This window comes from Falco punctatus (genome assembly GCF_963210335.1).
Source record: "Falco punctatus genome assembly, chromosome: 3".
In the NCBI taxonomy this organism is placed as follows: Eukaryota; Metazoa; Chordata; class Aves; order Falconiformes; family Falconidae; genus Falco; species Falco punctatus.
The window spans coordinates 115,480,767-115,503,456 of NC_137582.1; the positions used below are offsets into that span (position 1 = coordinate 115,480,767).

Consider the following 22,690-nt stretch of genomic DNA (forward strand, 5'->3'; position numbering starts at 1 on the left):
ACAGTTCTGTCTGCCCAGCAGACACTGCTGCACCCGCTCCCCACGCTGTGCAGCGGGTAGCTGAGGACAGCAAGCTAACCGATCTGTCGCCACCATCACCCGTGGTAGCCAAACATTTAAGAACAAAACAGATTTGGTCTTAAAATTTAACACAAAGGAATAACAAAAACATTTCTCCCAAACCTAGGGCTCGCGGCCCCGACATGAACCAAGAGCAACCAAACGGCAGAAGTTTCAGCAGTATTTTCCCTCCTTGTTATTATAACTGACTTTGCATCTTGCTCTTAACTCGAGCTGAAAACCAAACAAGTTCTACCCTTGGCACTACAGCGTTGTCACAAGCAAGCACTTAGTACTGTAAAGTTGCCACTAAGGCTAAGGAGGGTTGTGATAAAGTGAACCTCATCCCATGCTGATTTATTTAGAAATCCCATTATTTAGCAGAGGAGCAGGGAGCTCCCAGAGAGCAAGGGGCAGGGCTACAACAAAGCCCGAGTGGGGCATCAGGAAGAGCTCTTGGATCCAGCTGGACCATCGTGCTATGTCAGGACCAGAATGGCTTTCTCCCCAGCAAGAAGGGAGCCAAACAGAGGCATGTCTCCCCGCTGGCCTGCAGCAGGCTCCCCTGGGGGCATAGAGGCTCTCTGCAGCTCTGGCAGGGGCTACAGACATTCAAGGCTCCCCAGATTGTTTGCGAGGGCTCTAAAGGCTGCTACAAGAAACAGCAGTTCCTCACGCTGCCAGCAGACGCATTAGGCACAAAGCAGCATGGGGACAGGACGTTTCTCTAGCACATTAAGGCACTTCAGCATCAATCCACTTCCTCTGCAGCTGGAATCGTACCCACACTCAAGAGTGCTATTTTGGGGCAACAAAAGGCTTAAGGCTTTTTGGGCAACAGTGCCCAGGGGGAGTGTTTTCAGAGTCTTCTTTTAGTATTGCTTTATTCCCCAACTCCTGTTAGCTACTGAAAGATTCCTGTTGCATTTACCCGAGGAAAGCAGGTCCTGCTCCACAGATGGCTACAAAAACATCCAAGGCAGAACAGTGCACACAGCATCTGAGGAGCCTGTGGCAGCATAACTGGCCCACCTGCTTGCCTCTGAAGTCCACAGATATCCCCTGAACACTCTGATAATCCTCTGGTCTTACTAGTCACACAGGATCTGTGCAGAGAATTTATCAGAAAGACCAGGGCATACATTTCCTTTTAGTGATGATTTTGACTGTCACATTTGCATGTTCAGCATTTGACATGCCTGGAAGGCAATTCAGAATTCATCTCCCAGCATCAGAGACCACACCAGCTCCAGCAAACACAGCATAAACACATTCCACAAGATCAAAGCTACTGCAAAGCCCGACACCGAAGCCCTGAATGATTCCAGTTAGTCAGTCAGCAGCTAAACACTTCTGGCAACAAACCCCCTGATTTCTCACGGATTGGATAAGTCACGTGTCTTGTACCCGAGCAGAGGGATGGTAAAGTGCTGAATAGGTTTTGGGTTGTAGGAGCTCTAGTCTCCTGAGGGTTTCAAGTCTTCATTTCCTGCCTTACTTTGGGGAGCGGTCTTTACTGGGTGATGCAGTTGTCTCCCATGTCCTGAGCGTATCTGTCAGATATTGCCGTCCTTAAGTCCTGCACCTCCTTGTGAAGCTCTTTTACCTCCACCAGTTTCTTTGCAAGTCCATCAGGGCTCAGCAAGTCATCCTTCTCCTTAGCAGAGTACTGCGCAGCTGTGGAGTCAGAGAGAGGGGAGTTACCTCACACGCAATTCCAACCAAGGATCACCCACATTTGCAAGCAAGCCAGAAAAACCAACGTATATTTGCAAAAGAGGCACTACTTAAAATTCAGTTACTGCAGCATACACGTTTAGAGCTAGCTAACTGCAGAAAGAAGGTTCAGAATCCCAGAAAGGTGAGAACCTGCCAGCCTACAATATATGCGAGTTACTTAATTCTGCCACAGCACAGGAACCAAAGGGTTTGCTCTGCCATCACTCCACATACTTACAGCAAATGCCCAGCAGCAGGGAGAGGTTGGGGTCCTTGCCCTGAGCCCTCTGAGTGACAATGCTGTAGACAGACTGCAAATCCTGCAGACAACTGGCCAGCTCGCTGTGCAGCTCCTGGGTGAGGCGGGCTGTCTCAGCAGGCAGCGGCTGGGTTATTAGCTCTGCCTGCCGGAGTCGTTCCTGAAGGGTCAGGTTCTTCTCGATGAGCTCCTGATTCTGTGCTGAAAGCTGAAGAAACAGATACTGCAGGTTGGTGGCTACTTGGACCAGAACTAGCAGCACACTTAAAGCAACTTAACACAAGTGCTTGACGATGATGGGAGCACGGAGGGCAGGAGGAGCTGGTTTACATCAAGCCCTGCAGGCTCTCACCAGACGAGCGAGTGTCAGTCTTACAGGGTGCAAATGTTCAGCTTCACTGGCTCAGACAGAAAGCGCCCCATGACACTGCACTGTCCCTGCCAAAGCATGACACAACAAAATAAGCTTCCAGGAGGTTGTGCACCACCTGCTCACCCCAGCACTGGCCATCCCTTCCCTCAAGGGCTGCCACTGTAGCTTGACCTCTTTTAGGCTTGAGTGTGGGGCTCAGCCCTGCCCTTCAGCCAGGTCTGTAGTCGAGTTTGGACCTTGCTCACCACCTTGCTGCCCTCAACTGGCAAGCTCAGGATCCTCCACCACATCCCGCAGCCCCAGCTGAAGTTCCCAAGGCAGAAACTGTCTTTCTCCTGCTTTTGAACAGAGAAGAGCTCCTTTCAGAGCACTGACTAGCAGGAAGCAGGAGAGGTTGTGCTGCTGACTGCAAATTAAGGGCCTTGCTAAAAGACAATCCATAGTTCATTCAACTGACACTCTAAACACTCCTGCTCTGACCTCTTTCACAGCAGTCCGGAGCTGCTGCAGCGCATTTTCTCTTCTCATCGCTTCCTCTTTCAAAGCTTGGCTTGTCCCCTCTTCCTGGGCCACCTGTTCTTCCAGGTTCTGGAACAGACCAAGGGAAAGTAGTAAGTCTAACTCACTTCACAGCAGATTCTCAAGTTCTAGGTCCCTCTGCAGTCAGTTCTCACCTTTACTTCCAAGGCCAACTGCTCCACCTTCTTCTGCTGTTTGTCCACAATCTGGAATCAAAAGCAGAGGCATCAGAACTGACCACACAGACTCAGTAATGCCACCAGGATTTCTCCTTCAGCAGGACAGCATTCCCTCTCCTTCTCTTTCCTGTCCATTTACTGCTTTAATCACTGCTTGTTAGTAGTGGGCTTAGATTCCTCAATGAAAGGCCCCTAATAAAAGGCACCATTAGAAGTATCAGCTAAAAACAAACTGGAGAAGTCGCATTCTTGTGGTTTTCCTCTCCCTTCTGCATTCTGCAGCTTCCCTCCAGTGTTACTGTAGGAGTGCATGGCTATCACACCAAGAACAGCTTTTAAAACCCCTCAGTTTGGAATTCCAGGAACTGCACAGGAAAGTGCAGTTGTGACTGCAAGAGCTCCTGATCTCATTATAGTGCCTGCCGTGACTAACTGGAAGGAAAAATGTGTGATTCCCGGTTAGGACAGCCTGTTACCTTCCTGAGGCAGTCGCATTCTTTCTTCAGAGAGTCATTTTCTATTTTCTGTCTCTCCCCATCCTGGGCAGGGAGCCCTCTCTCCGCGTTCTTTACACACTGCTGCACCTTGTCCTGCAAGCTGAAATTAGCAGAACACCATGGGAAAACCAGCTTTATTCAGGATGTTTCCCTCACTAGGAGGAGGGAAACAAATCCTTTTCCTATCAGATGTCAGCATTGCCCTGTTTGGATCCCAGCTTGCAAACTGCCAGGGCTGTGACAGGAGTCCCTCACCCTAGACACAGCCCTACCCACGATATCGGCACATTTGCAGAGACCCAGCGATTGCAGATTACGTAGGTCCATTTTGCAAGGAGTTGCAGTTGACAGCAATAACCCGAGGACACCGACAAACCCAGGTGACAAAAGAGGGGCCCCCTTTCAGCCACATGGTTCTGCTCCCACCCTCTGCTGTTGGCACGCAGAATCTGAACACCGTGTTTTAGTGAGCACTCACATAATCGTCACAAATTCACGGTAACCTGGTTCTGACAGGTGGGACAGCAGTTGTACTGAACCATCACTGTTCTTGTGCAGCAATGACTTCAGCACTAAGATGAAGCTTATTCTAATCCGGCTGATTTTTACCTGCGCACTGTGGAAAGAAGCTCCAGCTCCTTGTGTTTTTGGGTTTCTAGCTGCACTTTTTGCTCCCTGAAAGCAGCCCGGACATCTCCAAGCTCTGTTTCCAGTGCCAGCACTGTTTCCTGCATAGTAGCACTCTTCAGTTCAGATTCCTTCAGCTGCAACAAAGACCATCATAACATTCAACAGATGTCCCAGGCCTTTCACCATACACACCATGTTTCAACTACATTTTAACTACCTATGTGACAGTTCTCAGCTATAGCTCAGAACATTCCTCCTGCAAAAAGGCCAGACCACAACTTTACTTCAGCAGCTGCACAGGGGATTAACTGCAGCTGTAGAAAGGTCACCTGAACAAGTATGTGAAGAGCAATCATTACAACTCAGAGGAAGTTTTACCTTCTGACTCTGTTTCTGGTGGTCCTCAAGGGTTGGTAAATCAGCCAGGTATCGTTCTAGGGTCTCAATTCTCTGTTGTCTCTCTCTGTTTTGTTCAGATTCCTTCTGGCATTTCTTTTTAAGGTTATTAATGTGTTTGTCTCTTCCCTTTACCTGCAGGGACAGTCACATACAAGTTTAGTTTATATAATTCCTTATCCATTCTTCAGTCTTCTGTAAGCCCACCCCTTTACCTTTTTGTACAGCACTCAACACCAAAATACAAGATCACTTTAACTCAGCAGCATTTCTGCTCACTTAAGCTAAAGACAGGCTTCTTCTCTAGTTAAAAGAGGAGGTACTGAAATACTTCTAACTGCAGGAGGAAGAGCTTCTGCTTATAAACCAAAGTACAAGGAGATCAGAAAACACCTGCAATAACACACTGCCACAGAAAACTTTCATCTAGGCACTACACTGACTTTTAGCTTCTCAAAGAAAAAACACCTTCCACCTCTAGGGCAATGGGACCATACCCTTTCTTCCTGTTTCTTTAACTCCTCTGCATGTTTCTGCATAGTTTCCTTCAGTGACTCCCGGATCAGCTTTGCATCCACCTCTGCAGCAGCCAGTTTTCTCTCCAATTCAATCTTTTCCTTACTGAGAGATTCAGTCTTCTCTGTGAACTGTGCTCGAAGAAATGTGTTCTCCCGCTGCAGCTCCTGCAAACAGAGACAGCTTATGAGTTCAGTGTAGTTACAAACTGGCACTAAGCAGCTGCGCTGCCTCAGAGCTGTGCTCTCGGCCCTCCTAATTCCCAAACATCATTCAGCCCACCTTATATACGGCAGTATCTGAAATAGCACTTGTCAGTGCTGTCAGGCGTTTGCATTGCTAGACAGCTTCTAAACAAACCGTAGTATTTCAGGGCTTGAAACCTCAAGAGACACAGAAGATCTCAGAGATGACAGGTGATCGGGTCCCCATACAAAGGATAATTTTACTCTGCATAGCCCTCCTACTCAGGAAACACCTACTGAGAAGCAGTAGGGCCACTGGATTCAGTACATACTTCTTACTAACACCCTGTTGTACCCCATTACCTGCATTCTCAACATGTAGACATCTCCATAGGGCGCTGGACAGCCAAGCAGAGCACTGTGAACCTGCAGTTCGCTTTCCCGGACCTTCTGCTCCAACTGGGATATGTGTTGTCTTTGTCTGTAAAAACCAGGTAACATACTGTTCTCAAATCTACAGTAGAGAGCAATGCAACATGAATAGTGCCACCGTGACTCTAACGCTCCATACAGCAACAAGCGGAACAGAAAGACAACTCTACAACTCAGAACTGACCTGCAGAGAAACAATCTGAAAGATATCCGTTTAATTTTTTTTTTTAATTTTTTTTTTTTTACAATTGGTATTGACTCTTCTTCCCTTCCCTCCCTTCAAAGCCTCCCCCCCAGCAATGATTACAGATAAAACCCACACACCTTGCATGCTTTGGAGGATCCAGCTTGGCTTATGGGTAAAACGAACAGACATCATACGACTCAAAATGAGCAAGCAGAAGAAGTATTTACAGTCCAAATGCTGAAGGTAGTTTTCCATAAAAGCTTATGGACCACTAGCATTAGGTATGAGCAACATTGTTTGCCAGCCCAATCTCACAAATCTCACAAAGTACAAATTTAGAATAAAGATCTCAAAGAGCTCCCAGAAAGTCCTCAAGCAAAAAGGCAGTAGTTTTGACATTCCAGATAATTGTGATGTCTTCATCCCTTATAAAACAGAGAAAGCCCTAACCAAAATTGATTTACTTGAACCCTTCAGGAACATCATCCTAATTCCAAGAGGAAGGGAAGAACTCATGAAAAAAAAAAAAAAAAGGAGGCTGTTCTCAAAGGTCATTATATCATTCTTTGCACCCAAAAAGCTCAGTTGGGTAAAATGAACTCTGAGATATGAGCTCTCCTTGGTACCTTCAAAACCCTCCCTTTCCAAAAGGAAATGCACTGGAGTCTTTAAGCCACGTGTCAGTATCAAACTCTCACCTGTCAATGAGGAGCTCCTTCTCCTTGAGTAGGTTTTCATTGGAGTTCAGGATACTGATCCACTGAGCTGGATCAGGTGTAGGCAGAGAAGCAGAATACATCAAGGGATGGTGGCCGGCGCCTCCATTTTGTAACTGAAAGAGGAGACAAAATGAGGAGGGAGAAGTTTGTGCTCCACAGAGGTAATTGCAACATTGGTCGAGCTATTTTGCACACTGTGTGCTCATCTGCATGCCAGGACACAGTTATTTCAGTCTCTGTCAACGTCCAAGAACAAGTAACTTTGCCCAAGCACAACTGGAGATTAACAAATAATTTTAGATCACTGTGCTAGCTCGCTGGTAACAACTTGTCTCCATTAGGGTACAGCTGGTGGGAGGTGATAAACAAACTCTTTCCACCTAGCAAACTGAAATTATTTTCATGCATCTTTTCAGAATAAGTGTTTCTTAATTCTAGATATAGAATACCATTATTCTAGAAACTGTTATGAATGTCTCGGCATGCCTTTTTTTATTTTTTTTTTTTACAGTTTCCAGTGGACAGGTTTCATCTCTTGATCTGGACCAACCTGCAGTGCTGTAACACAATACAGGGCTGCTCTACACAAGCAGCACGCCAAATGATACCTGTGACACCACGTGTTGTAAAAACAGATCATTAAGAGACTTCTAGTGTAAGACAGGGAGAAGCATGAGACATTTTCCCCCTTGCTTCGTAAGTCTGGGACAATAATTCATGACTAAAGAGATAGGAAGGGTTTCAAACTCATACATCCACATATGCAGCTCCCTACCTGCATTTGCTCTACTTGCAACCGTACTTTCTCCAGCTGTTGTTTCCAAGCACTGAGCTCGCAGACCCTCTCGTGGGGATGTAGTGTGCAGGCTTCTTGCATCCATGCTTGAGATGGAGGAGTTACAGGTTTCGAAAAGAAATTGTTGGCCTGGAGTCCTGTTGGCATCAGTCTGCTCCCGCTTGGCCACGCTCTGTCCTGGGGCTCACAGACTCCATTAGCCCCTGCCACTTGATTACTCTCTGGCAGCACCTTATAATGGTCCTTTCCTGCCCCAGCTGCCCCAGAGTTTGGATTGAACTTCTGGAACCTATGGAGAGGGTCTGTGCACAAACTATCCAGAAAGAGAGACTGGTTAAGGGTGCACTCAATGGCAGGGGTGTCAAACTTCCAAGCATCTTCTGTTCTCATGTGATCAGAAACAGGATGCCAGGATTGCTCAAAACGGTTTTCCCCTGAAGTCCCGTGGAGATGCAAGAGATCCCTGGGTGGCACTTGGGAAGACTTCCCGGCATTAAAATCGCCGTTTCTCAGGAGCCCTGCGTTTTCAGCAGCAGATCCTGGCATAGCAGTTTCTGAAGTGCCCTGTGAACACCTCTGGTCTCCTGCAGAGCACAGCTTGGAGGGTGAGGCACCCAATGTAGAAGGCATAACATGGGCTGTTGGGATGGTCACTTGGGTTTTGATGGGCTGGAATGAGGAACCATTACTGGAATTGGAATTGCAAAAGTCTAGGGAAAGAAGAAGAGTGATACTCTAATTACAATTCTGAAAATATTCTGATACAAACAGCCACTCCTCTACTGAACTTTCTGAAACAATTTTAAAAACCATTTCTTTTCCCCCTGAACACATCCTCCTAAGCAGCGGCAGCAGCAAGACTAAGGCACACCTATGTTCCCCCTCACTACAAGCTTCAGGACCCTGCTGACATTTTCCTACCACCGTAAACCACAGAGAGAACCCAAGTTTAATTCAGTACACATTTTTGATCCCTTGGTTTTAAGCTACTGTAGTATAATCTTAAATCAATAAAGTTATCTTCCTATAGGTTAAGAAATCAAGTCGTTTAAACTGAATAAAAAGGCTGAAACTTACTCAGCTGGACACTGAGACCTTGAATCTGTTCTGCCCGTCCCACTGCTCAGCGACTCTGAACCGTAACCAAAGCGAACCGGAGCCTTCACTAAGCCCATGATGAGCTTCAAACACAGCTAACACTAGATCACCAAGCAGTTGGCCTTTGAACTCCTCTAGGACGCTGCAGCAAAAGAACTTCTTCTAAAGGCTAAATTAATGGCTCTCACCTTATTACCACAGGAAATGAGATAGAGTTCAGCACTCGCACCCCAACGTGAGCCCGTCCTGTCAGACGGGCACCAAACCTGGCTTCGTGGAAGTACAGGGTTATTCTTAGCAACTCTCAGATTTCAATACAGCAACAGCGTGAGCTGAGAAGGGCAAACAACAAAGTGCCTGTTCCCACTCCTCACCCTGATACATTGTGTATCGTAGGAATTCCAGGTTTCCCCCAGATACAGAAACTTGTTTTCTCCATGGGTTTTGCTAAAGGCCCATCCTCACATGATGTTTCTTTAATCCAACATCAGGACTGCAAGGTCACCCTTTCACCTGTTTGTAACCTCAAAGCATTGCTACAAAGAGGAATAAAAGACCACAGTTTTCATATGACTGAAAGCAGATTCTGGAAAGACCATCATCAAACTGCAGGGAAACTATCACAACAAAGGCACAAGACCTGTCCCCCCCGCTCAACATGAGCGGGAAGCAGAGAGAAAACATCTCTTAGACATTATTTGGCTGTGCCTAGGAGCTCCAGAGAACACCATGCTACCGAGCAGTCACAGGCACGTTCTCCTTGGCAAACAGGAGGGACAGTACAATTTCCGTTTACAGCCCCTAAATTTATACCTCAGTATCATGATCAGGAACTCGAGTTCTCTGACCAGCACGCCACGTGTGGATGCTGCAATCGGTTCCTTGACTGTGCTAAGGGTCGTCACAACAACATTTCTGGCTAATGTACTGACCTGAAAGCCAGCGTGCTTCAGCCAGCTGTCAGTGCCACAATCCAGCCTCAGCTCTTACAAACAAGGTTACAACATTACAAATGTTCAGAAGGGCAGTTTCCCAAAGGGCCATCATTACCTCCCCTGCTCTCAGCATGCAACTACGTTTTATTATCCTGAGAGAGGCTAGATAGGACGCTTAAACATATGCTTTAGTAATATTTCTAGCAACATTTCCACAAGCCAGACTTTCTAAAAAGCCTTCAACTCACGCATTATTAAGACCTACGGCTCATTCAAAAGGCTCAGAGCAGCTCATGAAACGTATGAACGTGAAGTGCATTGTTTTAAAGAAGACCACAAACTTCCCCACTGCTGAAAGAAAAAATCAGTGAATCAATAGTGGTTTATGTCACTTCCATCAATGAAGATGAAAATGTGTGGAAAGGATAGCTGGGAAATAGTGATTTCTCAGAATGTGCCTCAGCAGAGGGCCAGGCTGCAGCACTCTTCACCGAGAAACGCCCAGCTCTAACACTGAGGAGACTTACGCACAAAGGCACGCTGCTCTGAAGTCTCTAGAGGCACCTATAAATTATTTCTTAAAATAAAAAATACAAATCACACAGATTTGCTGGTTTCTATTGACCAATAAGTGATTCATCAGCAAATCATCATCGTGGCTCTTTTAGTTAAAGACTGGCTTACTACAGTTAGAAGATAACCAAACTAACTTGGAGAAACAGCAAGTCCCTAAATGACTTGTTTATATTTCAGGCAGCATATCTGTATACTGAGGCACTGGTTTTGAAACAGTCTCCAAACATCATTACAGATTCTGCTCTTCCCAAAGTTTTACACTCTAGGGTTCAGTAATACCAAGCTATTTAATGCTTGTCAGTCCTCTAAGAAAACCTAAAAGTCTTTGGCTGCTACTGTGTGATCCCACGCTGACCATCACCTTCTGTGCTGTCTGAACAGGAGGTCCCAATGCCCCCATCCCCACTGTCGGCCACACTTGAGCAGCGACTGACACGGCTCTGGAACTTCACAGACAACATTGGTGTTTTCCAGTCAGTCTCCAAGTAATGGCTCTTCTGACTGGTGCTGGGATCTGGAAGGAAAAAGACAAGGATATTTATGTTTTAGCCAACAGACTAGAAAGCTTTTTAATACACCTAACTAAGTCATATCTAATTACCTCTGCTACCAAAACCCAAACTGATCCCTACCCGATTCCCTGTATTATTGCTAAAGAATTCTGGTTTGCAAAAGAAAATGGCAGCAAACACAAGGAAGTCAAATAATATCTGCAGGAGACTGAAAACAAATCCTGTTACAGAAGTCAGAATGCAAAAGCAATCAATTATATTCCATTTATAAGTTCTGTGATATTACACCCAGCTGATCCCCTGGTACTCAGACTAAAAAGAGCAGCAGCAGCACTGGCACACAGCAAACCTGGTTAACCTAAAGATACATTTTTGCATTAACTGTTAAGAACTCTTCCAGATTTATCAGTTATCACCCAATGAACCTATCTTTTATCAAGTGAGTCTCTACCCTTAGATAACTGTACAACTGTTTTGTTTTGCAGGAATAAGACTTTTTTTTTTTTTTTTAATAAAAAGCTGGTGGTAAAGAACTCTTCTCAGGGCCACATGTCTCCTCAGAGAAACTGAAACAGGATCTGACAGCAGCAGGACTTTAAAGAAAAGACTATCCTTACCTGATGGATTGTCCTGCTGGAGCCTCAGGTCTGGATGTTTCTCAAGAGCAGCCATCTTATCTATCCAGTAAACTACAGAGCAATAAATAAAAATCATATTTTAAGTCAGTATAAACCAAATCCTGTTCCCACTAACCAAGCAAAGGGTACATACACATCAGCTGCTCTTCAGAGTAACACAGTATTTCATGTGTAATTAGCACCTCCTCCCAAGAACACCTCTGTTTCATCCCCACAGCAACAAAGGCAACACTTTGAAAACCTTTGCAGTTATTGTAGCTTTTCTCAGTGCCTGAGAAATGAGAGAGTTCCTGTTTGCGACGCTCTCCAGGTACACAGCAGCATCTTTCAACCGGGGCATGTGCTATCCCCATAGTAGTTATTTATAGAGCATCAGTCACCATGGTACCTACACGCTGGCTTTACATCTATAAAGACTAAAAAATTTCCATTAAAAGTCTTAAATCTAAACCTGTTCATTTCTGCCCTCTGTAGCAGTCACTGTGCAACTACATGGAGAAATGCAGTCATTCAAAACTTGGCGCTGCTGTTCCATAAATGGCAATCATCATCTATCCAGGGCTTTGGTTTAATTTATCTGCTTATCTCGAGTACTTCAGACAGTGAATTTCCCATCTCCAGTGATGAGAGTATAATCTGCAGCTCTCAGACTTCACCGTGGAAATTCAAGGCCTCTTTCCACTCCACCAGTCAAATACCAAATCCTCGATTGCCAGGTCTTACAGATTTTTGGTTAACTGATCCACAGAGCTCACAGAAACCATTAATTCTTAGAAAACACACATACACAGATTCTACAACATAGGACAGACATTAGGAATATGAGGATAACGAAACAGAAGCAGCATTTCTCTCAGTGAAGAAATAAAACACAGCTAGATGTAGTGCTTATAATATTTAATTTGTGTACGTTTCTGAAATTCCTGGGTTTAAACCTCAGTCTCCAGCACTACAGTCAGACAGTTATAGCAGGGAAATTCAAGCATAAGCTCCTGAAATTATAGAATAGATGAAGCAACCACATCATCCCTACCTCGCTCAGCACCACCCTTTTCCAAACACCCCCAAAGGCACCCACAGCACCCTACAGAGCACCCCTTCCCAGCAGAAGGTGGGAAGGGAGAGGTGGGTCAGGGATGGAAGGGAGGAGCTCGGTGGGAGTGGGGAGCAACGTGAAGGCAGGGTGTGGGGGGAGCCCTTCACCCCCCAGAAAGGGATCGGGAGAAAGGTGATTTGGGTGGAAGGAGAGGGGAAGGTGGAGAGGAGTGGGGGGCCCAGCTGCCTGGAAGGTGCGACCAGACCCTCAGGGGCCTGAGCCAGAGGGACTGGAGGGGGTGGGGGCCGGTCCCCGAGGGGCTGGGGGGGGTGGGGGGGCCGGAGACCGGTCCCCGAGGGGCTGGGGGGGGGGGGGGCGGGGGGAGGCCGAGCTGCCCGGGACGGAAGAGAAGCAGGGGCTCCCCCGAGGAAGGAGCGCAGGGGGCGCTGCCGGGGCCCGCCCCTGAGGCCCAGCAGCCGAACGGCTCCCGGGCGGGCCCGACCCCCTCACCTGCCTCCGCCGCGGCGCCCGCGCTGCCCCGCGCGCCAGCGACCGTTACCGCCGCGGGGGAGGGGGTGTGGCAGAGGGGAAGGGGTGGCGCCCCGCCCGCCTTCCCTGCTCCGCAGCCTATGGGCCGCCCTGGCCCCGCCCCTTCCCCTCTCTTATTGGTTCATCCAAGGCTAATTTCCCCGCCCCGCAGGTTGGCGGAGGAAGGGCCTGCTTGTGGCGGAGGAAAACTGGCCGCAGCCGCCACCCGTAGGGCGGGGCCTGGCCGCCCCTTTCCCCGCGCATGCACAGTGCGGCCGCCGGCAGGTGAGGGAGGGCGGCGCGCCCGGCCCTGCGGCCCCGGCAGCGCGCAGCCCCTGCAGGCCCCATCGCCCTCTCACCCAGCCCAGGCTGAGGTCAAGGCCAGGCGGTCGCCCCCAGCTGGGTCTCCTCGGTGGGGAGGCAGTGGCGCTGGGCCTGGTCCCCGCAGGCCTCGCGTGTGGTGGGGGCCACCTGCCCTCCCCGGCTCGGTAGGCAGGGCCCGCCCCAGCTGGAGCAGGGCACTGCCAGCAGCGACCCCTCCCCAGCCACAGGACCCTGCCCCTGGTGTGGGGTCTGGCGCTGGCCCCCATGGGTGCTGCTGGGGGTTGGTGGGGGCTTCCTGGTGCAGTCTGCGGGGAGAGGGGAGCGGGGCACGGCGGGGTCACAGCCCCTCGGGGTTGGTGGCACATGGCACGGTTGGGGGGTGGCTGTCACGGCGGGGACAAGGAAAACCACGGCACAATCAGCCCTTGACACAGTTTTATTTACAGTGGAAGAGACCCCGGCCAGGCCGGCTGGCAGCGCTGTGGCAGGGGCACGTTCCTCCAGGGAAAAGTCCCTGTTGCCAACGTGCAGCCAAGGCAAAATGTCCCTTGACTAAAGGAAGACTGTCACCACAACGTCCCACCCCGGGGAGGGGGGATGTAGCAGAAGCCACTTCTACAGCAAGTCCATGCTGTGGGCTGAGCCTTCAAAAATGTTCTCAAACCCCCACCCCCCCCCAGCGCGGGCAGAGCACCTGCTTTGCTCCCACAGCACCATGGTTTTTATCGTCAGTGATTCATGCCAGAGAGGTCTTGGTGGGGTGTCAGGGTTCAGCTGCTTCTTCAGGGGGGCCATGCTCAGCCCCAAGCCCCCCATCAGGGTCCTCACCCAGCCGCCCTGCCCACCACTCCCGCAGCTCCTGGTACAGCTCCTGGTGCTCTTCCTTCCAGCGCGTGAACTTCTCTGAGGTGAGCGCAGCATCGCTGAGCAGCTGCTCCAGGGCCTGCAGCTCTGCCAGCTTCGCCTGCCGAGAAAGGGGCACGTTTTGGGGCGGCCACCCATGAGCAGGGGGGCTTTGGGTGGCCAGGGGGCTGTGGGCTCCCACCTTGAGCGTGCTCTGTAGGGCCCGCACCATGTGCACCTTCTCGTTGATGTGGGGGTTCTTGTTGCGGCGGATGAAGGACTTGCGGCACTGCTCCTGCGTCAGGAACCGCTGCTGCCCGATGAGGGACACCCCTCCCTGCTTCAGGCACTGCATCAGGCACTCGAGATCCTCCCCAGCGGGGTCTGGGCAAGGAGAGGGGCCACTGTAGCAGGAGGGCAGCGCCAAACCCCCCTGGGGCTGTCCCCACGTGTGACCCTGCCCCGAGAGCATCCTGAGACACTGCACAGTTGTCACTCAAATACATCTCGACGAGGCACCCCCACTACACATGCATGAAAGGGAGGCCCTAACCGCGAATAAAGGGTGCACTCAACGTGACAGGGTGACAGATGTTACCCCCCAGCACCTACCCATGGGTGAGCAGGGCCGGGGGCTGCCCTGGGGGCTGCTGGCTGTGCTGCTGGGCTCGCCGCTGGCTGAAAAGAGCTGGGCTTTCTCTGGAGTGTTTTGAGGCCTCTTCCTTGGCTGAGGGACAGATGGGGTGGGAGGTGAGATGAGGATCCTCTGTCCCCTCCCCAGGATGTCCCCTAGGGCCACTCACCGAGTCGCATCCACGCCTGGGGGACTCATCATCGGGGTCCTCAGCTTCTGTCTCACTGTAGCAGTCTGGAGGTCACAGGGGAGAACGGTGGGAGCAGAGGGAGCGGGAAGCCCCCCACTGCCCCCCCCCCAGCCCTCCCTAGGGCTGAGCATCACCCCAGCCCTCCTTGCAGGGAGCATTTCTCACATTTCCCCCAAATCAGGGGCAAAGCTCCCAGTGGTCCCAGGGGCCGTAGCACCTGGCACGGCTGCCCCACCAGGACCCACAGCTCCCCACAGGGTCCCTGTCTCCCACGGGGGAACTGACCCCTTCTCCCACCCCAGCAAGGGCCTGTTACCTTCCTCCCTGTCTGGGACAGACTGGTGGGCCAGTGTATACTGCGTTTTGGCTGTTATTAGGCGACTGACCCACCTGGGGAAGGAAAAGACAGACAGAGGGTCATGGCCAGCCCGGTGTGGTGGGACTGGCACTGGCTGGTGCTTTACTCACATGCTCAAATCGGCCAGCGTCTCTGCGGCGAAGATGAAGGGCTTGTACCTCTGATGGGAAAGCTGGAACACGCTGGAGGAGGACAAGCGAGCAGCTGCCTTTGCTGCTGCAGTTACCCAGCACCAGAGCCAGCCCTGAGCCCCTGACAATCCCCTCCTGCACCGCAGCCCCCCCATCCTGACCCAACCCAGGCGTCTGGGCTTTTCCCTGCCGTTGGAGATGCTTCAGTCCTCAGCCTTGTCCCAGATAATACCAGCAGCACAATACATGTCTTGCTCAGAGCGTAGGCTCCTGTATTGCAAGATGGCCAGCCCTGTGAGGGCACCCCCCCCCCCAACCCTGCGGGGACCCCCCCAGCCCCATGGGGTACCCACACAGGGGGTACCCAGTGTGGCTTATTGGTACACACCCTTGGGACAGCATCCTCCCCTTCCACCCCCGGCCGGGAGGTCCATGGGGAGACAGACCCCACTCACTATTTCTTCTTCTGCTCCCTCGTGCTTTCCAGGTCATAGGTGGCCACGTTGATGAGTCCTGCAGCCTTCTCATCCTGCGTGGAAGACAGCCATGTCCACCACCCGCCCTGGCGCTGGGGATGGGAGAGCCCGACTGCCCTAGGTGAGGGGCGAGGACACCCCGTGTCCCCACTCACATTGGGGTGGTGGTACCAGTAGAGCGTGTGGCCCTTCAGCACGAACCAGCATCGCTTCCACTTCTGGGCCATGAAGCCCACGTGGTCCTTCTTCTTCAGGAGCCAGCCATCACAGTCCACCCGGCCCAGGTCCCGGCATGAGACCCGCCGGCGGCTCAGCCTGGTCGCCACTCCTGCCGGCCATGGCATTGGCGGGGGTGTGTGAGTCAAGTTCAGGGAAGGGGGAGCAGGGGGCAGAGCCCAGGAGAGCCCCCAGCCCCATTTACCCCAGCCCCAGCGGGGTCCCGCTCACCTTTTGGTCTGCGTCCCCTCTGGGGGCTGCCCTGGGCCGGGAGACAGAGATGAGCGGTTAGGGATGATGCAGGGGGTGAGGGCAGGGCAGCATTAGCTGAACCCCCCCCCCAGCAGCACCCGCAGCCCCTGCCGGGACCCCCCACTCACACAGCAGCGAGCTCAGAAGAGAGCCCACCCACACACGGGCATTTTGCCTCCCAGTTTGGGTGGGACATGAAGTCCTGTGTGTGTGTGTCCCGATGTCCTCCCAGTGTCCCCCCAAGGCTGAGTGCTCCTCTCCCACCAGCTCTCACCTCTGCAGGGAGCTGGCCGGGCTCCGTGCCCCCAGCCCCCGTGGCAGGGGCTGCTGTGGGGCTGGGCTCCGCGGCGCAGTGTCCAGCAGCACCGAGGGTGCCCGGAGAGCACGGGGTGCCCGGTGGGGTGCTGGTCTCCCACACCACCTCCTCTGCAGCACCTGCAAACAGCAGGCAGGGCTCCAGCCTCCCATCCTGGGGGAGAAACCCCTCCGTCCCCGGACACCCCCTCTGCTCCCCCCTTACCGTCGTGGTGTCCCTGCAGAGCCACCCCGGGCAGCCTCGAGTCCCGCTCGTTCTCTTCCTCCTCTTCGTCAGTGCCAGGGTCCGGTGCAGAGTCTGGCCCCGAGTCCAAGTCGGCAGCAGCGCTGGGAAAAAGGGATCCCTGAGCCACAAACCCCTTTGCCCTCCGCAGGGGTCCCGCTGTGGGGCTCCGGCTGGTCCCCCACTCGCCCGGGCACCCCCAGTTCTCCCTGCCCGAGGAGGAGCGGGGCTGAAGGCAACGTGGTGGTGGTGGCTCCACACCGGCTCCACCGGCCTCTGAGCTTCCCAGCAGGATCAGAGCCCAGCCCGGCAGCTCCTGTCCAGCTCGCCCGCGCTGCCACCGGCTCTGCGCAGCCTTTCCATTCCGGGAGAGGAGAAGGGTCATGTCTAAATATAGTTTCAACCCCATTAAAATGTTACCAAGTGAATGAATTACAAACACAAGCACTTTTTTTTTTTTTCCTGTGTGTGTTCCTTAAGTCAACTGGCAGCTTCCCAGGTTGCCCACAGGCAGCTGCTGCGCTGCCAGCACCTCTACCCCTAAAAAAGAGCTGGGAAGGGGCCTTGGGAGCACCCAGACACCTCGCGCTGGCTGGGCTGGGGGTGTTGGGGTGTCAGGGGACAGGGCTCACCTGGAGGTCAGGGACATGGGGCTGCCCGGGCATTCACAGCTCCTGGTGCTGGGGGGATCCGCAGCATCCAAAAATGCTCCTGGGAGCTGCAGACGGAGTGTCAGGGCCAGCCCGCATCCCACCGTGGTCCTCCAGAGCTTTAGGGCCCACCAGCTCAATGGGAGATGCCTGGCTCCAAGCATCCCTGCCTGGTTCCCAGCACAGTCCAGTGCAGCACTGGGATCACTCACCTGCTGCCTGGGAGAGGGGGGTGAGCCAGGCAAGTCGAGAGGGATCTTCTTCAGCACCAGCGTCACCCCGCTCGTCTTCTCCAGCAGCTTCTTCTCCAGGTTGATGCGTGTCCAACCCACCTGCACACCCCCTGGTAAGTCGTGGGACATGGCCCTGGCCCCACGCTGCCCCCCGGCCCCCTGCCCCCTCACAGCTCCCACATCCCCCAAACCCTCCCCTGCCACAGATCCCACCCCCCCCCAAATCCTCTGCAGCAACTCCTGCGTCCCCCAACCCCCCAGCAGTGGTTCCTGTGTCCCCCAGACCTTTCCCAGCCATGGCTCCTGCATTCTGCAGATCACAGCCCCCGTGTCCCCCCATATCCTCCTGCCCACAACCCCTGTATCCCCCCAAATCCTCCCACCCACAGCCCTCATATCCCCCTAGTCCTCCCAGCCCCACAGCTCCCTGTCCACCACTCCACTGCCAAAACCAGCACCACGCTCAAGCCCCCGTCCTCTCCAACTCACCACGACCTGCTCATTGACCTGCACGATCTCGTCCCCGGGCAGGATGCGGCCCCCGTGGGCAGCCAGAGCCTGGGGCAGAGGTAGGGTGGGAGCTGGGTGACCACCCCAGGCACTCACGCCCACCCCCCCAAAGCTAATCAAGACCCAGGGATGGGGAGAACCGGCGGGCAGGGGGGTTAAACATTAACCGGCAGCCTGACCTTGCACAGCACCAGGGCGGCTGGTGGGATCGGGGTGTAGAGGGGGGCTCCCCCCATGGCCCAGGCCGTGCTCACTCATGAGATGAGTTGCCCAGTCTCAGCTGCAGTCAGGCACCCCCAACTCTGGGTCGGGGGCGTGGGGGGTGGGTTAGGGTCCCAAGAGGCTCGCAGGGTGCGGCCGGGTGGGTTGCAGCTGGGATGGGTGGTATTCCCCCCCCCCAGGCGCTAAAAGGGGGTGACAGGCACAGGGTGGCACAGGGTGGGGACAGATTGGGAGAGGCAGCCCCTCACTCACCTCCGAGGTGGCTGCAGACACAAAGTGCAGGCAAGAGCTGGTGGAGGTGATCTCAAGGCCCTGGAGGGGGATGGGATGGAGGTGTGAGCTGGGTGCCAGGGGGTCCGGCGAGAGTGGGGGGCACCGGGGCAGTGGGGACTCACCAGCAAGGCTGTGAGGAGCAGTGGGGGGCTCCCCAGGGTGTCAGAGGGCGGCGTCGGAGTGTCAGGAGATGATGGAGGGCTCTCTGATGGGCTGGGGGACAGTGTTGGGGTGTCGGGGGATGTCGATGGGCTGCCCCATGGGCCGGGGGGCAGTTCTAGCCCCACACGCTGCAGCACAGCCCTACAGTCCAGCAGTGCTGGGGGGCTGCAGCCCACGATACTCTCACAGATGCCCACGATGTGCTGGCACTGCAGGTGACAGTGGGGGGCTGAGGGGGGGCTCTGGCAGCACTGGACCCCCCCCATGCCTGCCACCCCCTTTTTCACTCAGCACTTACAATCCGCACGATCTGGCTGTCCCTCTCAGCCGCAGGACAATCCTGGGGGGACAAGACATGGAGCTGAGTGGGACGGGATGGCTCAGCCCCCTTCCATCCCAGCTGGGGGGGCCCCACAGGGACCCCCCCGCCCTCACCCCAGCTCTCCCCCCCCTTCCAGAAGGCAGAGCTTTGTGGGAGAGGAAGGCAGGCAGACAGCTGGCTCCCCCCACACCCCCGTGCCCATCACTGTGGCCTCGGGCACCCACCACTTGCAGGGTCTCTGCCAGCTGGGCGCAGAGCAGGATGATGTCCCGGGTGGCCGAAAAGTCGTTAAGGGTGGAGAAGAGGTACCTGGGGGGAGGGGGTGTAGGCAGAGACCTCAGCCCCAGGGACAGGGGGCACCCAGCACCCATGGGTGCCCTCACCCGCCCCAGACCTGTTGAGCCAGGAGAAGAGCCCCTTGGCAGCCCCAACCAGGTCGACGATGTGGGCCAGGAGGGTAAGGGGGGGTGGCCGGCAGGCAGCCCCCGCTTGCAGCCCCCCCAGCACCAGCCTCTGGGTGCCCAGCGCCAGCTCCCGCAGCTTCTCCGTCAGCGTCCGCAGGCTGGTGCTCGCCAGCCCTGCATCCTGCGGGGGGGGCACATGGACACGGCGGGGTGGGAGGGCAGGGGGGGGTCTCTGCAGTTCCCCTGCATCCCCACCTTCACCCAACCTAGGATGCTCCATGTCCCCCCTCCTCTATCAAGCCCAGGGTGCCCCATGTCCCCCCAGCACCCAGCCCCAGGGTGCCCCTGTATCCCCTCAACACCCAGCCCAGGGTGTCCCTGTGTCCCCCCTGTATCCTGCCCCAGGTCTCCCAGTGTCCCCCCAGCACCCAGCCCAGGGTGCCCCAGTGTCCCCCCAACACCCAGCCCAGGGTGCCCCAGTGTCCCCTGAGCACCCAGCTCCTGGGTGCCCCCGTGTACCCCCCCTCCACCCAGTGCAGGGTACACCCACATCCCCCCTTCTGCCACAGGCGCCCTGCAGCACCCATGGGTGCTGGCACTCACCAGGGCGCGGAGCTGCTCCACGGCCTCCAGCAGCAGTTCCTGGTGCCCCAGGCACCGCACGCCCAGCACCTCCAGGGCCCCCGCCGACAGCCCCAGCAGGTCGGGCCCCGACAGCCCCCAGGCCTCGAAGGGGTACCCCTGCACCGCCGCGTCCAGCCCTGCCACAGCCTTGCCTTAGTGCCAGCCGGGCACCGGGGGGGCTCAGCACCTCCCCACCCACATCCCCGCCAGCCCCTGGCCGGGTGACCCCAGGGGGTGACGCCAGGCTACCGGGAGAGCCCTCTCCGTGCAATGAGTTTGCCCGGTCTCAGCCCAGATGGTGGGGATGGCCGGACCCCCCACTCCGAGACGGACCCAGGGACTGACCCCCCCCGCCCAGGGACAAGGCGCAAGGGACAGGGAAGGGCTGCCACCCCTCCCAGCCACCCCAGCCCACCCACACATCCCCAAACCAGGGCCAACCCACCGCAGCCCCCCGCCCCATGGCCGGGTTGGGTGTCAGCCAGGGTGCAGGGCAGGGCAAGGGGGGGTCTCACCTCGGAGCCAGGCAGCCACCCGCACGGGGCCCCAGGCACCCACAGGCTCCATGGCAGCCGAGCCGGAACATGGCGCTGGGAGCGGCCGCTCACCTGCGCCAGGCACGGGCGGCCCCACAGGCGCAGCCGCGTGGCACTCACCGTGTGCTGCTCACCGTGTCCCGTCACCGTGTGCTGCTCACCGTGTGCTGCTCACCGTGTCCGTCACCGTGTCCCGTCACCGTGTGCTGCTCACCGTGTCCGTCACCGTGTCCCGTCACCATGTGCTGTCACCGTGTCCCGTCACCGTGTGCTGCTCACCTTGTGCTGCTCACCGTGTCCCGGCACCATGTGCTGCCCACCATGTCCCCCTCACCGTGCACCCCTCGCCGTGTCCCCGTCACCGTGTGCTGCTCACCATGTCCCCATCACTGTGCCCCCCCACCATGTCCCCGTCACTGTGCGCCCCTCATCGTGTGGTCCTCACCATGTCCCCATCACCGTGTCCCCCTCACTGTGCACCGCTCACCATGTGCCCCTCATTGTCCGCCCCTCACCGTGTCCCCACCACTGTGTGCCCCTCACCCTGGCCTCCTGCCTGCCCCGCAGGGTGAGGCCCCGCGACGCACCCCACTGAGTCACCAGCCAGTGATGCACGGCAGCCAAAATCCCCCCCGGGAAACAGCACCCACCCAGGGAGCCTCCCCCGGCTCCGCTGTGAGATGGGGGAGTAAGATGGGGGGGGGGGTGAGATCGGGGGGGTGAGATCGGGGCCCCCCCCCTCCCCCCGCCAGCCACAGCTGCTGCATGCAGCTAGCTCATCGAGGGCTGAGACCCAACAGAACTAATGACACCAGTGGGTGTCCCCCAGGAGACAGGTGCCCTGTGAGGTTTGGCCACACAACCCGACAGGACGACAGGACAGCCCCTGCTTAGCCACCTCCCCCCTGCCCGGGGGTTTTGGGGAAGGGGGGGTGACACCCCCACCCCCCACCCCCCCCCGGCATAATTCCCACCCCTCCCTTTGCAGGTGGGGAAACTGAGGCAGGGGGCAGCCCCCATTAGGCCTGTGGAGGGGCTGCCCCTGAGCCGAGCTCAGCTCTCCGGCCCCCCCAAATCTGCCCTGGGCTACCACCGGCCCCCCCGCCAGCGCCTCAGCGCCCATCTCCCCCCGCCCCGGCGTGTGCGCTTGGGGGAGCAGCAGGCGCTGATCGCGGCTGACAGCTGCTCGGTGCTCGCCGGGCGCGTGCCGCCCTTTCCGAAGGGGCTGCAGGGCCGGCAGGCGGGTGTCAGACGCAGCCCCCCACCACAGTGGTCCCAGGACTGGGGGGGCAGAGGCCCAGCCCCACTGCTGCTGACCCACGGGGCCTGATCCTGCTGCTCCCCGCTGCGCCATGATCATCCGCCCCAGACGCTTAACCCCAGGGTATTTCCGTCTGCTCCAGGTAAGGGGGAAGGAGGGTGGGGGGGGGGAGCCCATGGGGACCCCCCGCACCCTGCCCATGCTGCCCACCAGGCCTGCTGGCCACGGGAGCTGTGCCTGGCCACATCCTGGCTCTGGGTTCGCAGCGAGGGTGCTGCGGGGGAGCCCCAAGTGCTGCGTGGGAAAAGCACCCCCGGACACCCTGGGGGGGCCACGCAGCAGCCCCCATCGCCCTTACATTGCAGCTGAGCATGATGGGGACGTTCAGGGCACGGCCACAGAGCCCTTGTCCCCGGCGGGTTTGGGGCTCGGGGTCTCACGGCGCTCCCCTCTCCCCCCGCAGATGCAGCTGGCGGCAGGGCGGGGGGCTGAGCCGGGGGGGCTGCTGACCCCCCTGGCCCTGCTGCTGGCAGCCGCCGGGCTCTGCCTCTCCTTCTACAGCGCCCGGAGGATGGCCAGCCCCACCAAGGCCCCACCGGAGCCGTGAGGAGGGGGCTGCTGGGGCTGCGGGGACGGTGCCCAGGGGGGTGCCAGGGTCCCCCTCTGCCCGCTGGCCCCCACCTGAGCGCAGCTGCTGGCTGTGGCAGCTTTCCAGCCGATCTGCGCCACATCCAGCCCTTC

General features: G+C 55.7%; 2 protein-coding genes and 1 long non-coding RNA gene across 12 annotated transcripts; 1 reads left to right on the top strand and 2 right to left on the bottom strand.

Annotated features, from left to right (window-relative positions):
* Nucleotides 1–132: 132 nt before the first annotated feature.
* Nucleotides 133–12,854, bottom strand: CEP85 (centrosomal protein 85). 4 transcript variants are annotated; one of them, XM_080378758.1, is made up of 14 exons: nucleotides 12,773–12,854; nucleotides 11,206–11,277; nucleotides 10,438–10,590; nucleotides 7,447–8,177; nucleotides 6,651–6,784; nucleotides 5,697–5,814; nucleotides 5,130–5,315; nucleotides 4,615–4,767; nucleotides 4,216–4,370; nucleotides 3,586–3,706; nucleotides 3,086–3,136; nucleotides 2,892–2,999; nucleotides 2,018–2,246; nucleotides 133–1,737 (listed from the first exon to the last, which is right to left on the bottom strand). In XM_080378758.1, the coding sequence occupies exons 2-14, from the start codon at nucleotides 11,258–11,260 to the stop codon at nucleotides 1,574–1,576; spliced, it is 2,358 nt and encodes a 785-aa protein (XP_080234884.1). In that variant the 5' UTR covers nucleotides 11,261–11,277; nucleotides 12,773–12,854; the 3' UTR covers nucleotides 133–1,573. The 4 variants fall into 4 exon arrangements, 2 of the variants coding, with proteins under 2 accessions (XP_080234884.1, XP_080234883.1); XM_080378757.1 differs by lacking the exon at nucleotides 12,773–12,854 and adding an exon at nucleotides 11,360–12,535; XR_013926655.1 differs by lacking the exons at nucleotides 133–1,737; nucleotides 12,773–12,854 and adding exons at nucleotides 2,535–2,746; nucleotides 11,360–12,541 and having other exon boundaries at nucleotides 2,112–2,246.
* Nucleotides 12,855–13,403: 549 nt separating this feature from the next.
* Nucleotides 13,404–20,901, bottom strand: CNKSR1 (connector enhancer of kinase suppressor of Ras 1; the record flags this gene model as incomplete). 7 transcript variants are annotated; one of them, XM_080378756.1, is made up of 20 exons in its annotated part: nucleotides 20,668–20,901; nucleotides 20,132–20,289; nucleotides 19,519–19,709; nucleotides 19,349–19,433; nucleotides 19,101–19,142; nucleotides 18,763–19,011; nucleotides 18,620–18,679; nucleotides 18,125–18,193; nucleotides 17,385–17,734; nucleotides 16,735–16,856; nucleotides 16,489–16,649; nucleotides 16,194–16,224; nucleotides 15,902–16,074; nucleotides 15,726–15,799; nucleotides 15,250–15,321; nucleotides 15,098–15,171; nucleotides 14,761–14,825; nucleotides 14,570–14,684; nucleotides 14,160–14,341; nucleotides 13,404–14,078 (listed from the first exon to the last, which is right to left on the bottom strand). In XM_080378756.1, exons 1-20 carry the CDS (start codon nucleotides 20,717–20,719, stop codon nucleotides 13,878–13,880), a joined length of 2,526 nt encoding a protein of 841 aa, XP_080234882.1. In that variant the 5' UTR covers nucleotides 20,720–20,901. The 7 variants fall into 7 exon arrangements, with proteins under 7 accessions (XP_080234882.1, XP_080234879.1, XP_080234877.1 ...); XM_080378753.1 differs by having other exon boundaries at nucleotides 15,726–16,074; XM_080378751.1 differs by having other exon boundaries at nucleotides 13,878–14,341; nucleotides 15,726–16,074.
* On the top strand, nucleotides 13,891–16,944 carry LOC308061296. Its single transcript, XR_013927160.1, has 3 exons — nucleotides 13,891–14,022; nucleotides 15,758–15,867; nucleotides 16,807–16,944. It is a non-coding gene; the product is annotated as an uncharacterized lncRNA (long non-coding RNA).
* Nucleotides 20,902–22,690: the final 1,789 nt, after the last annotated feature.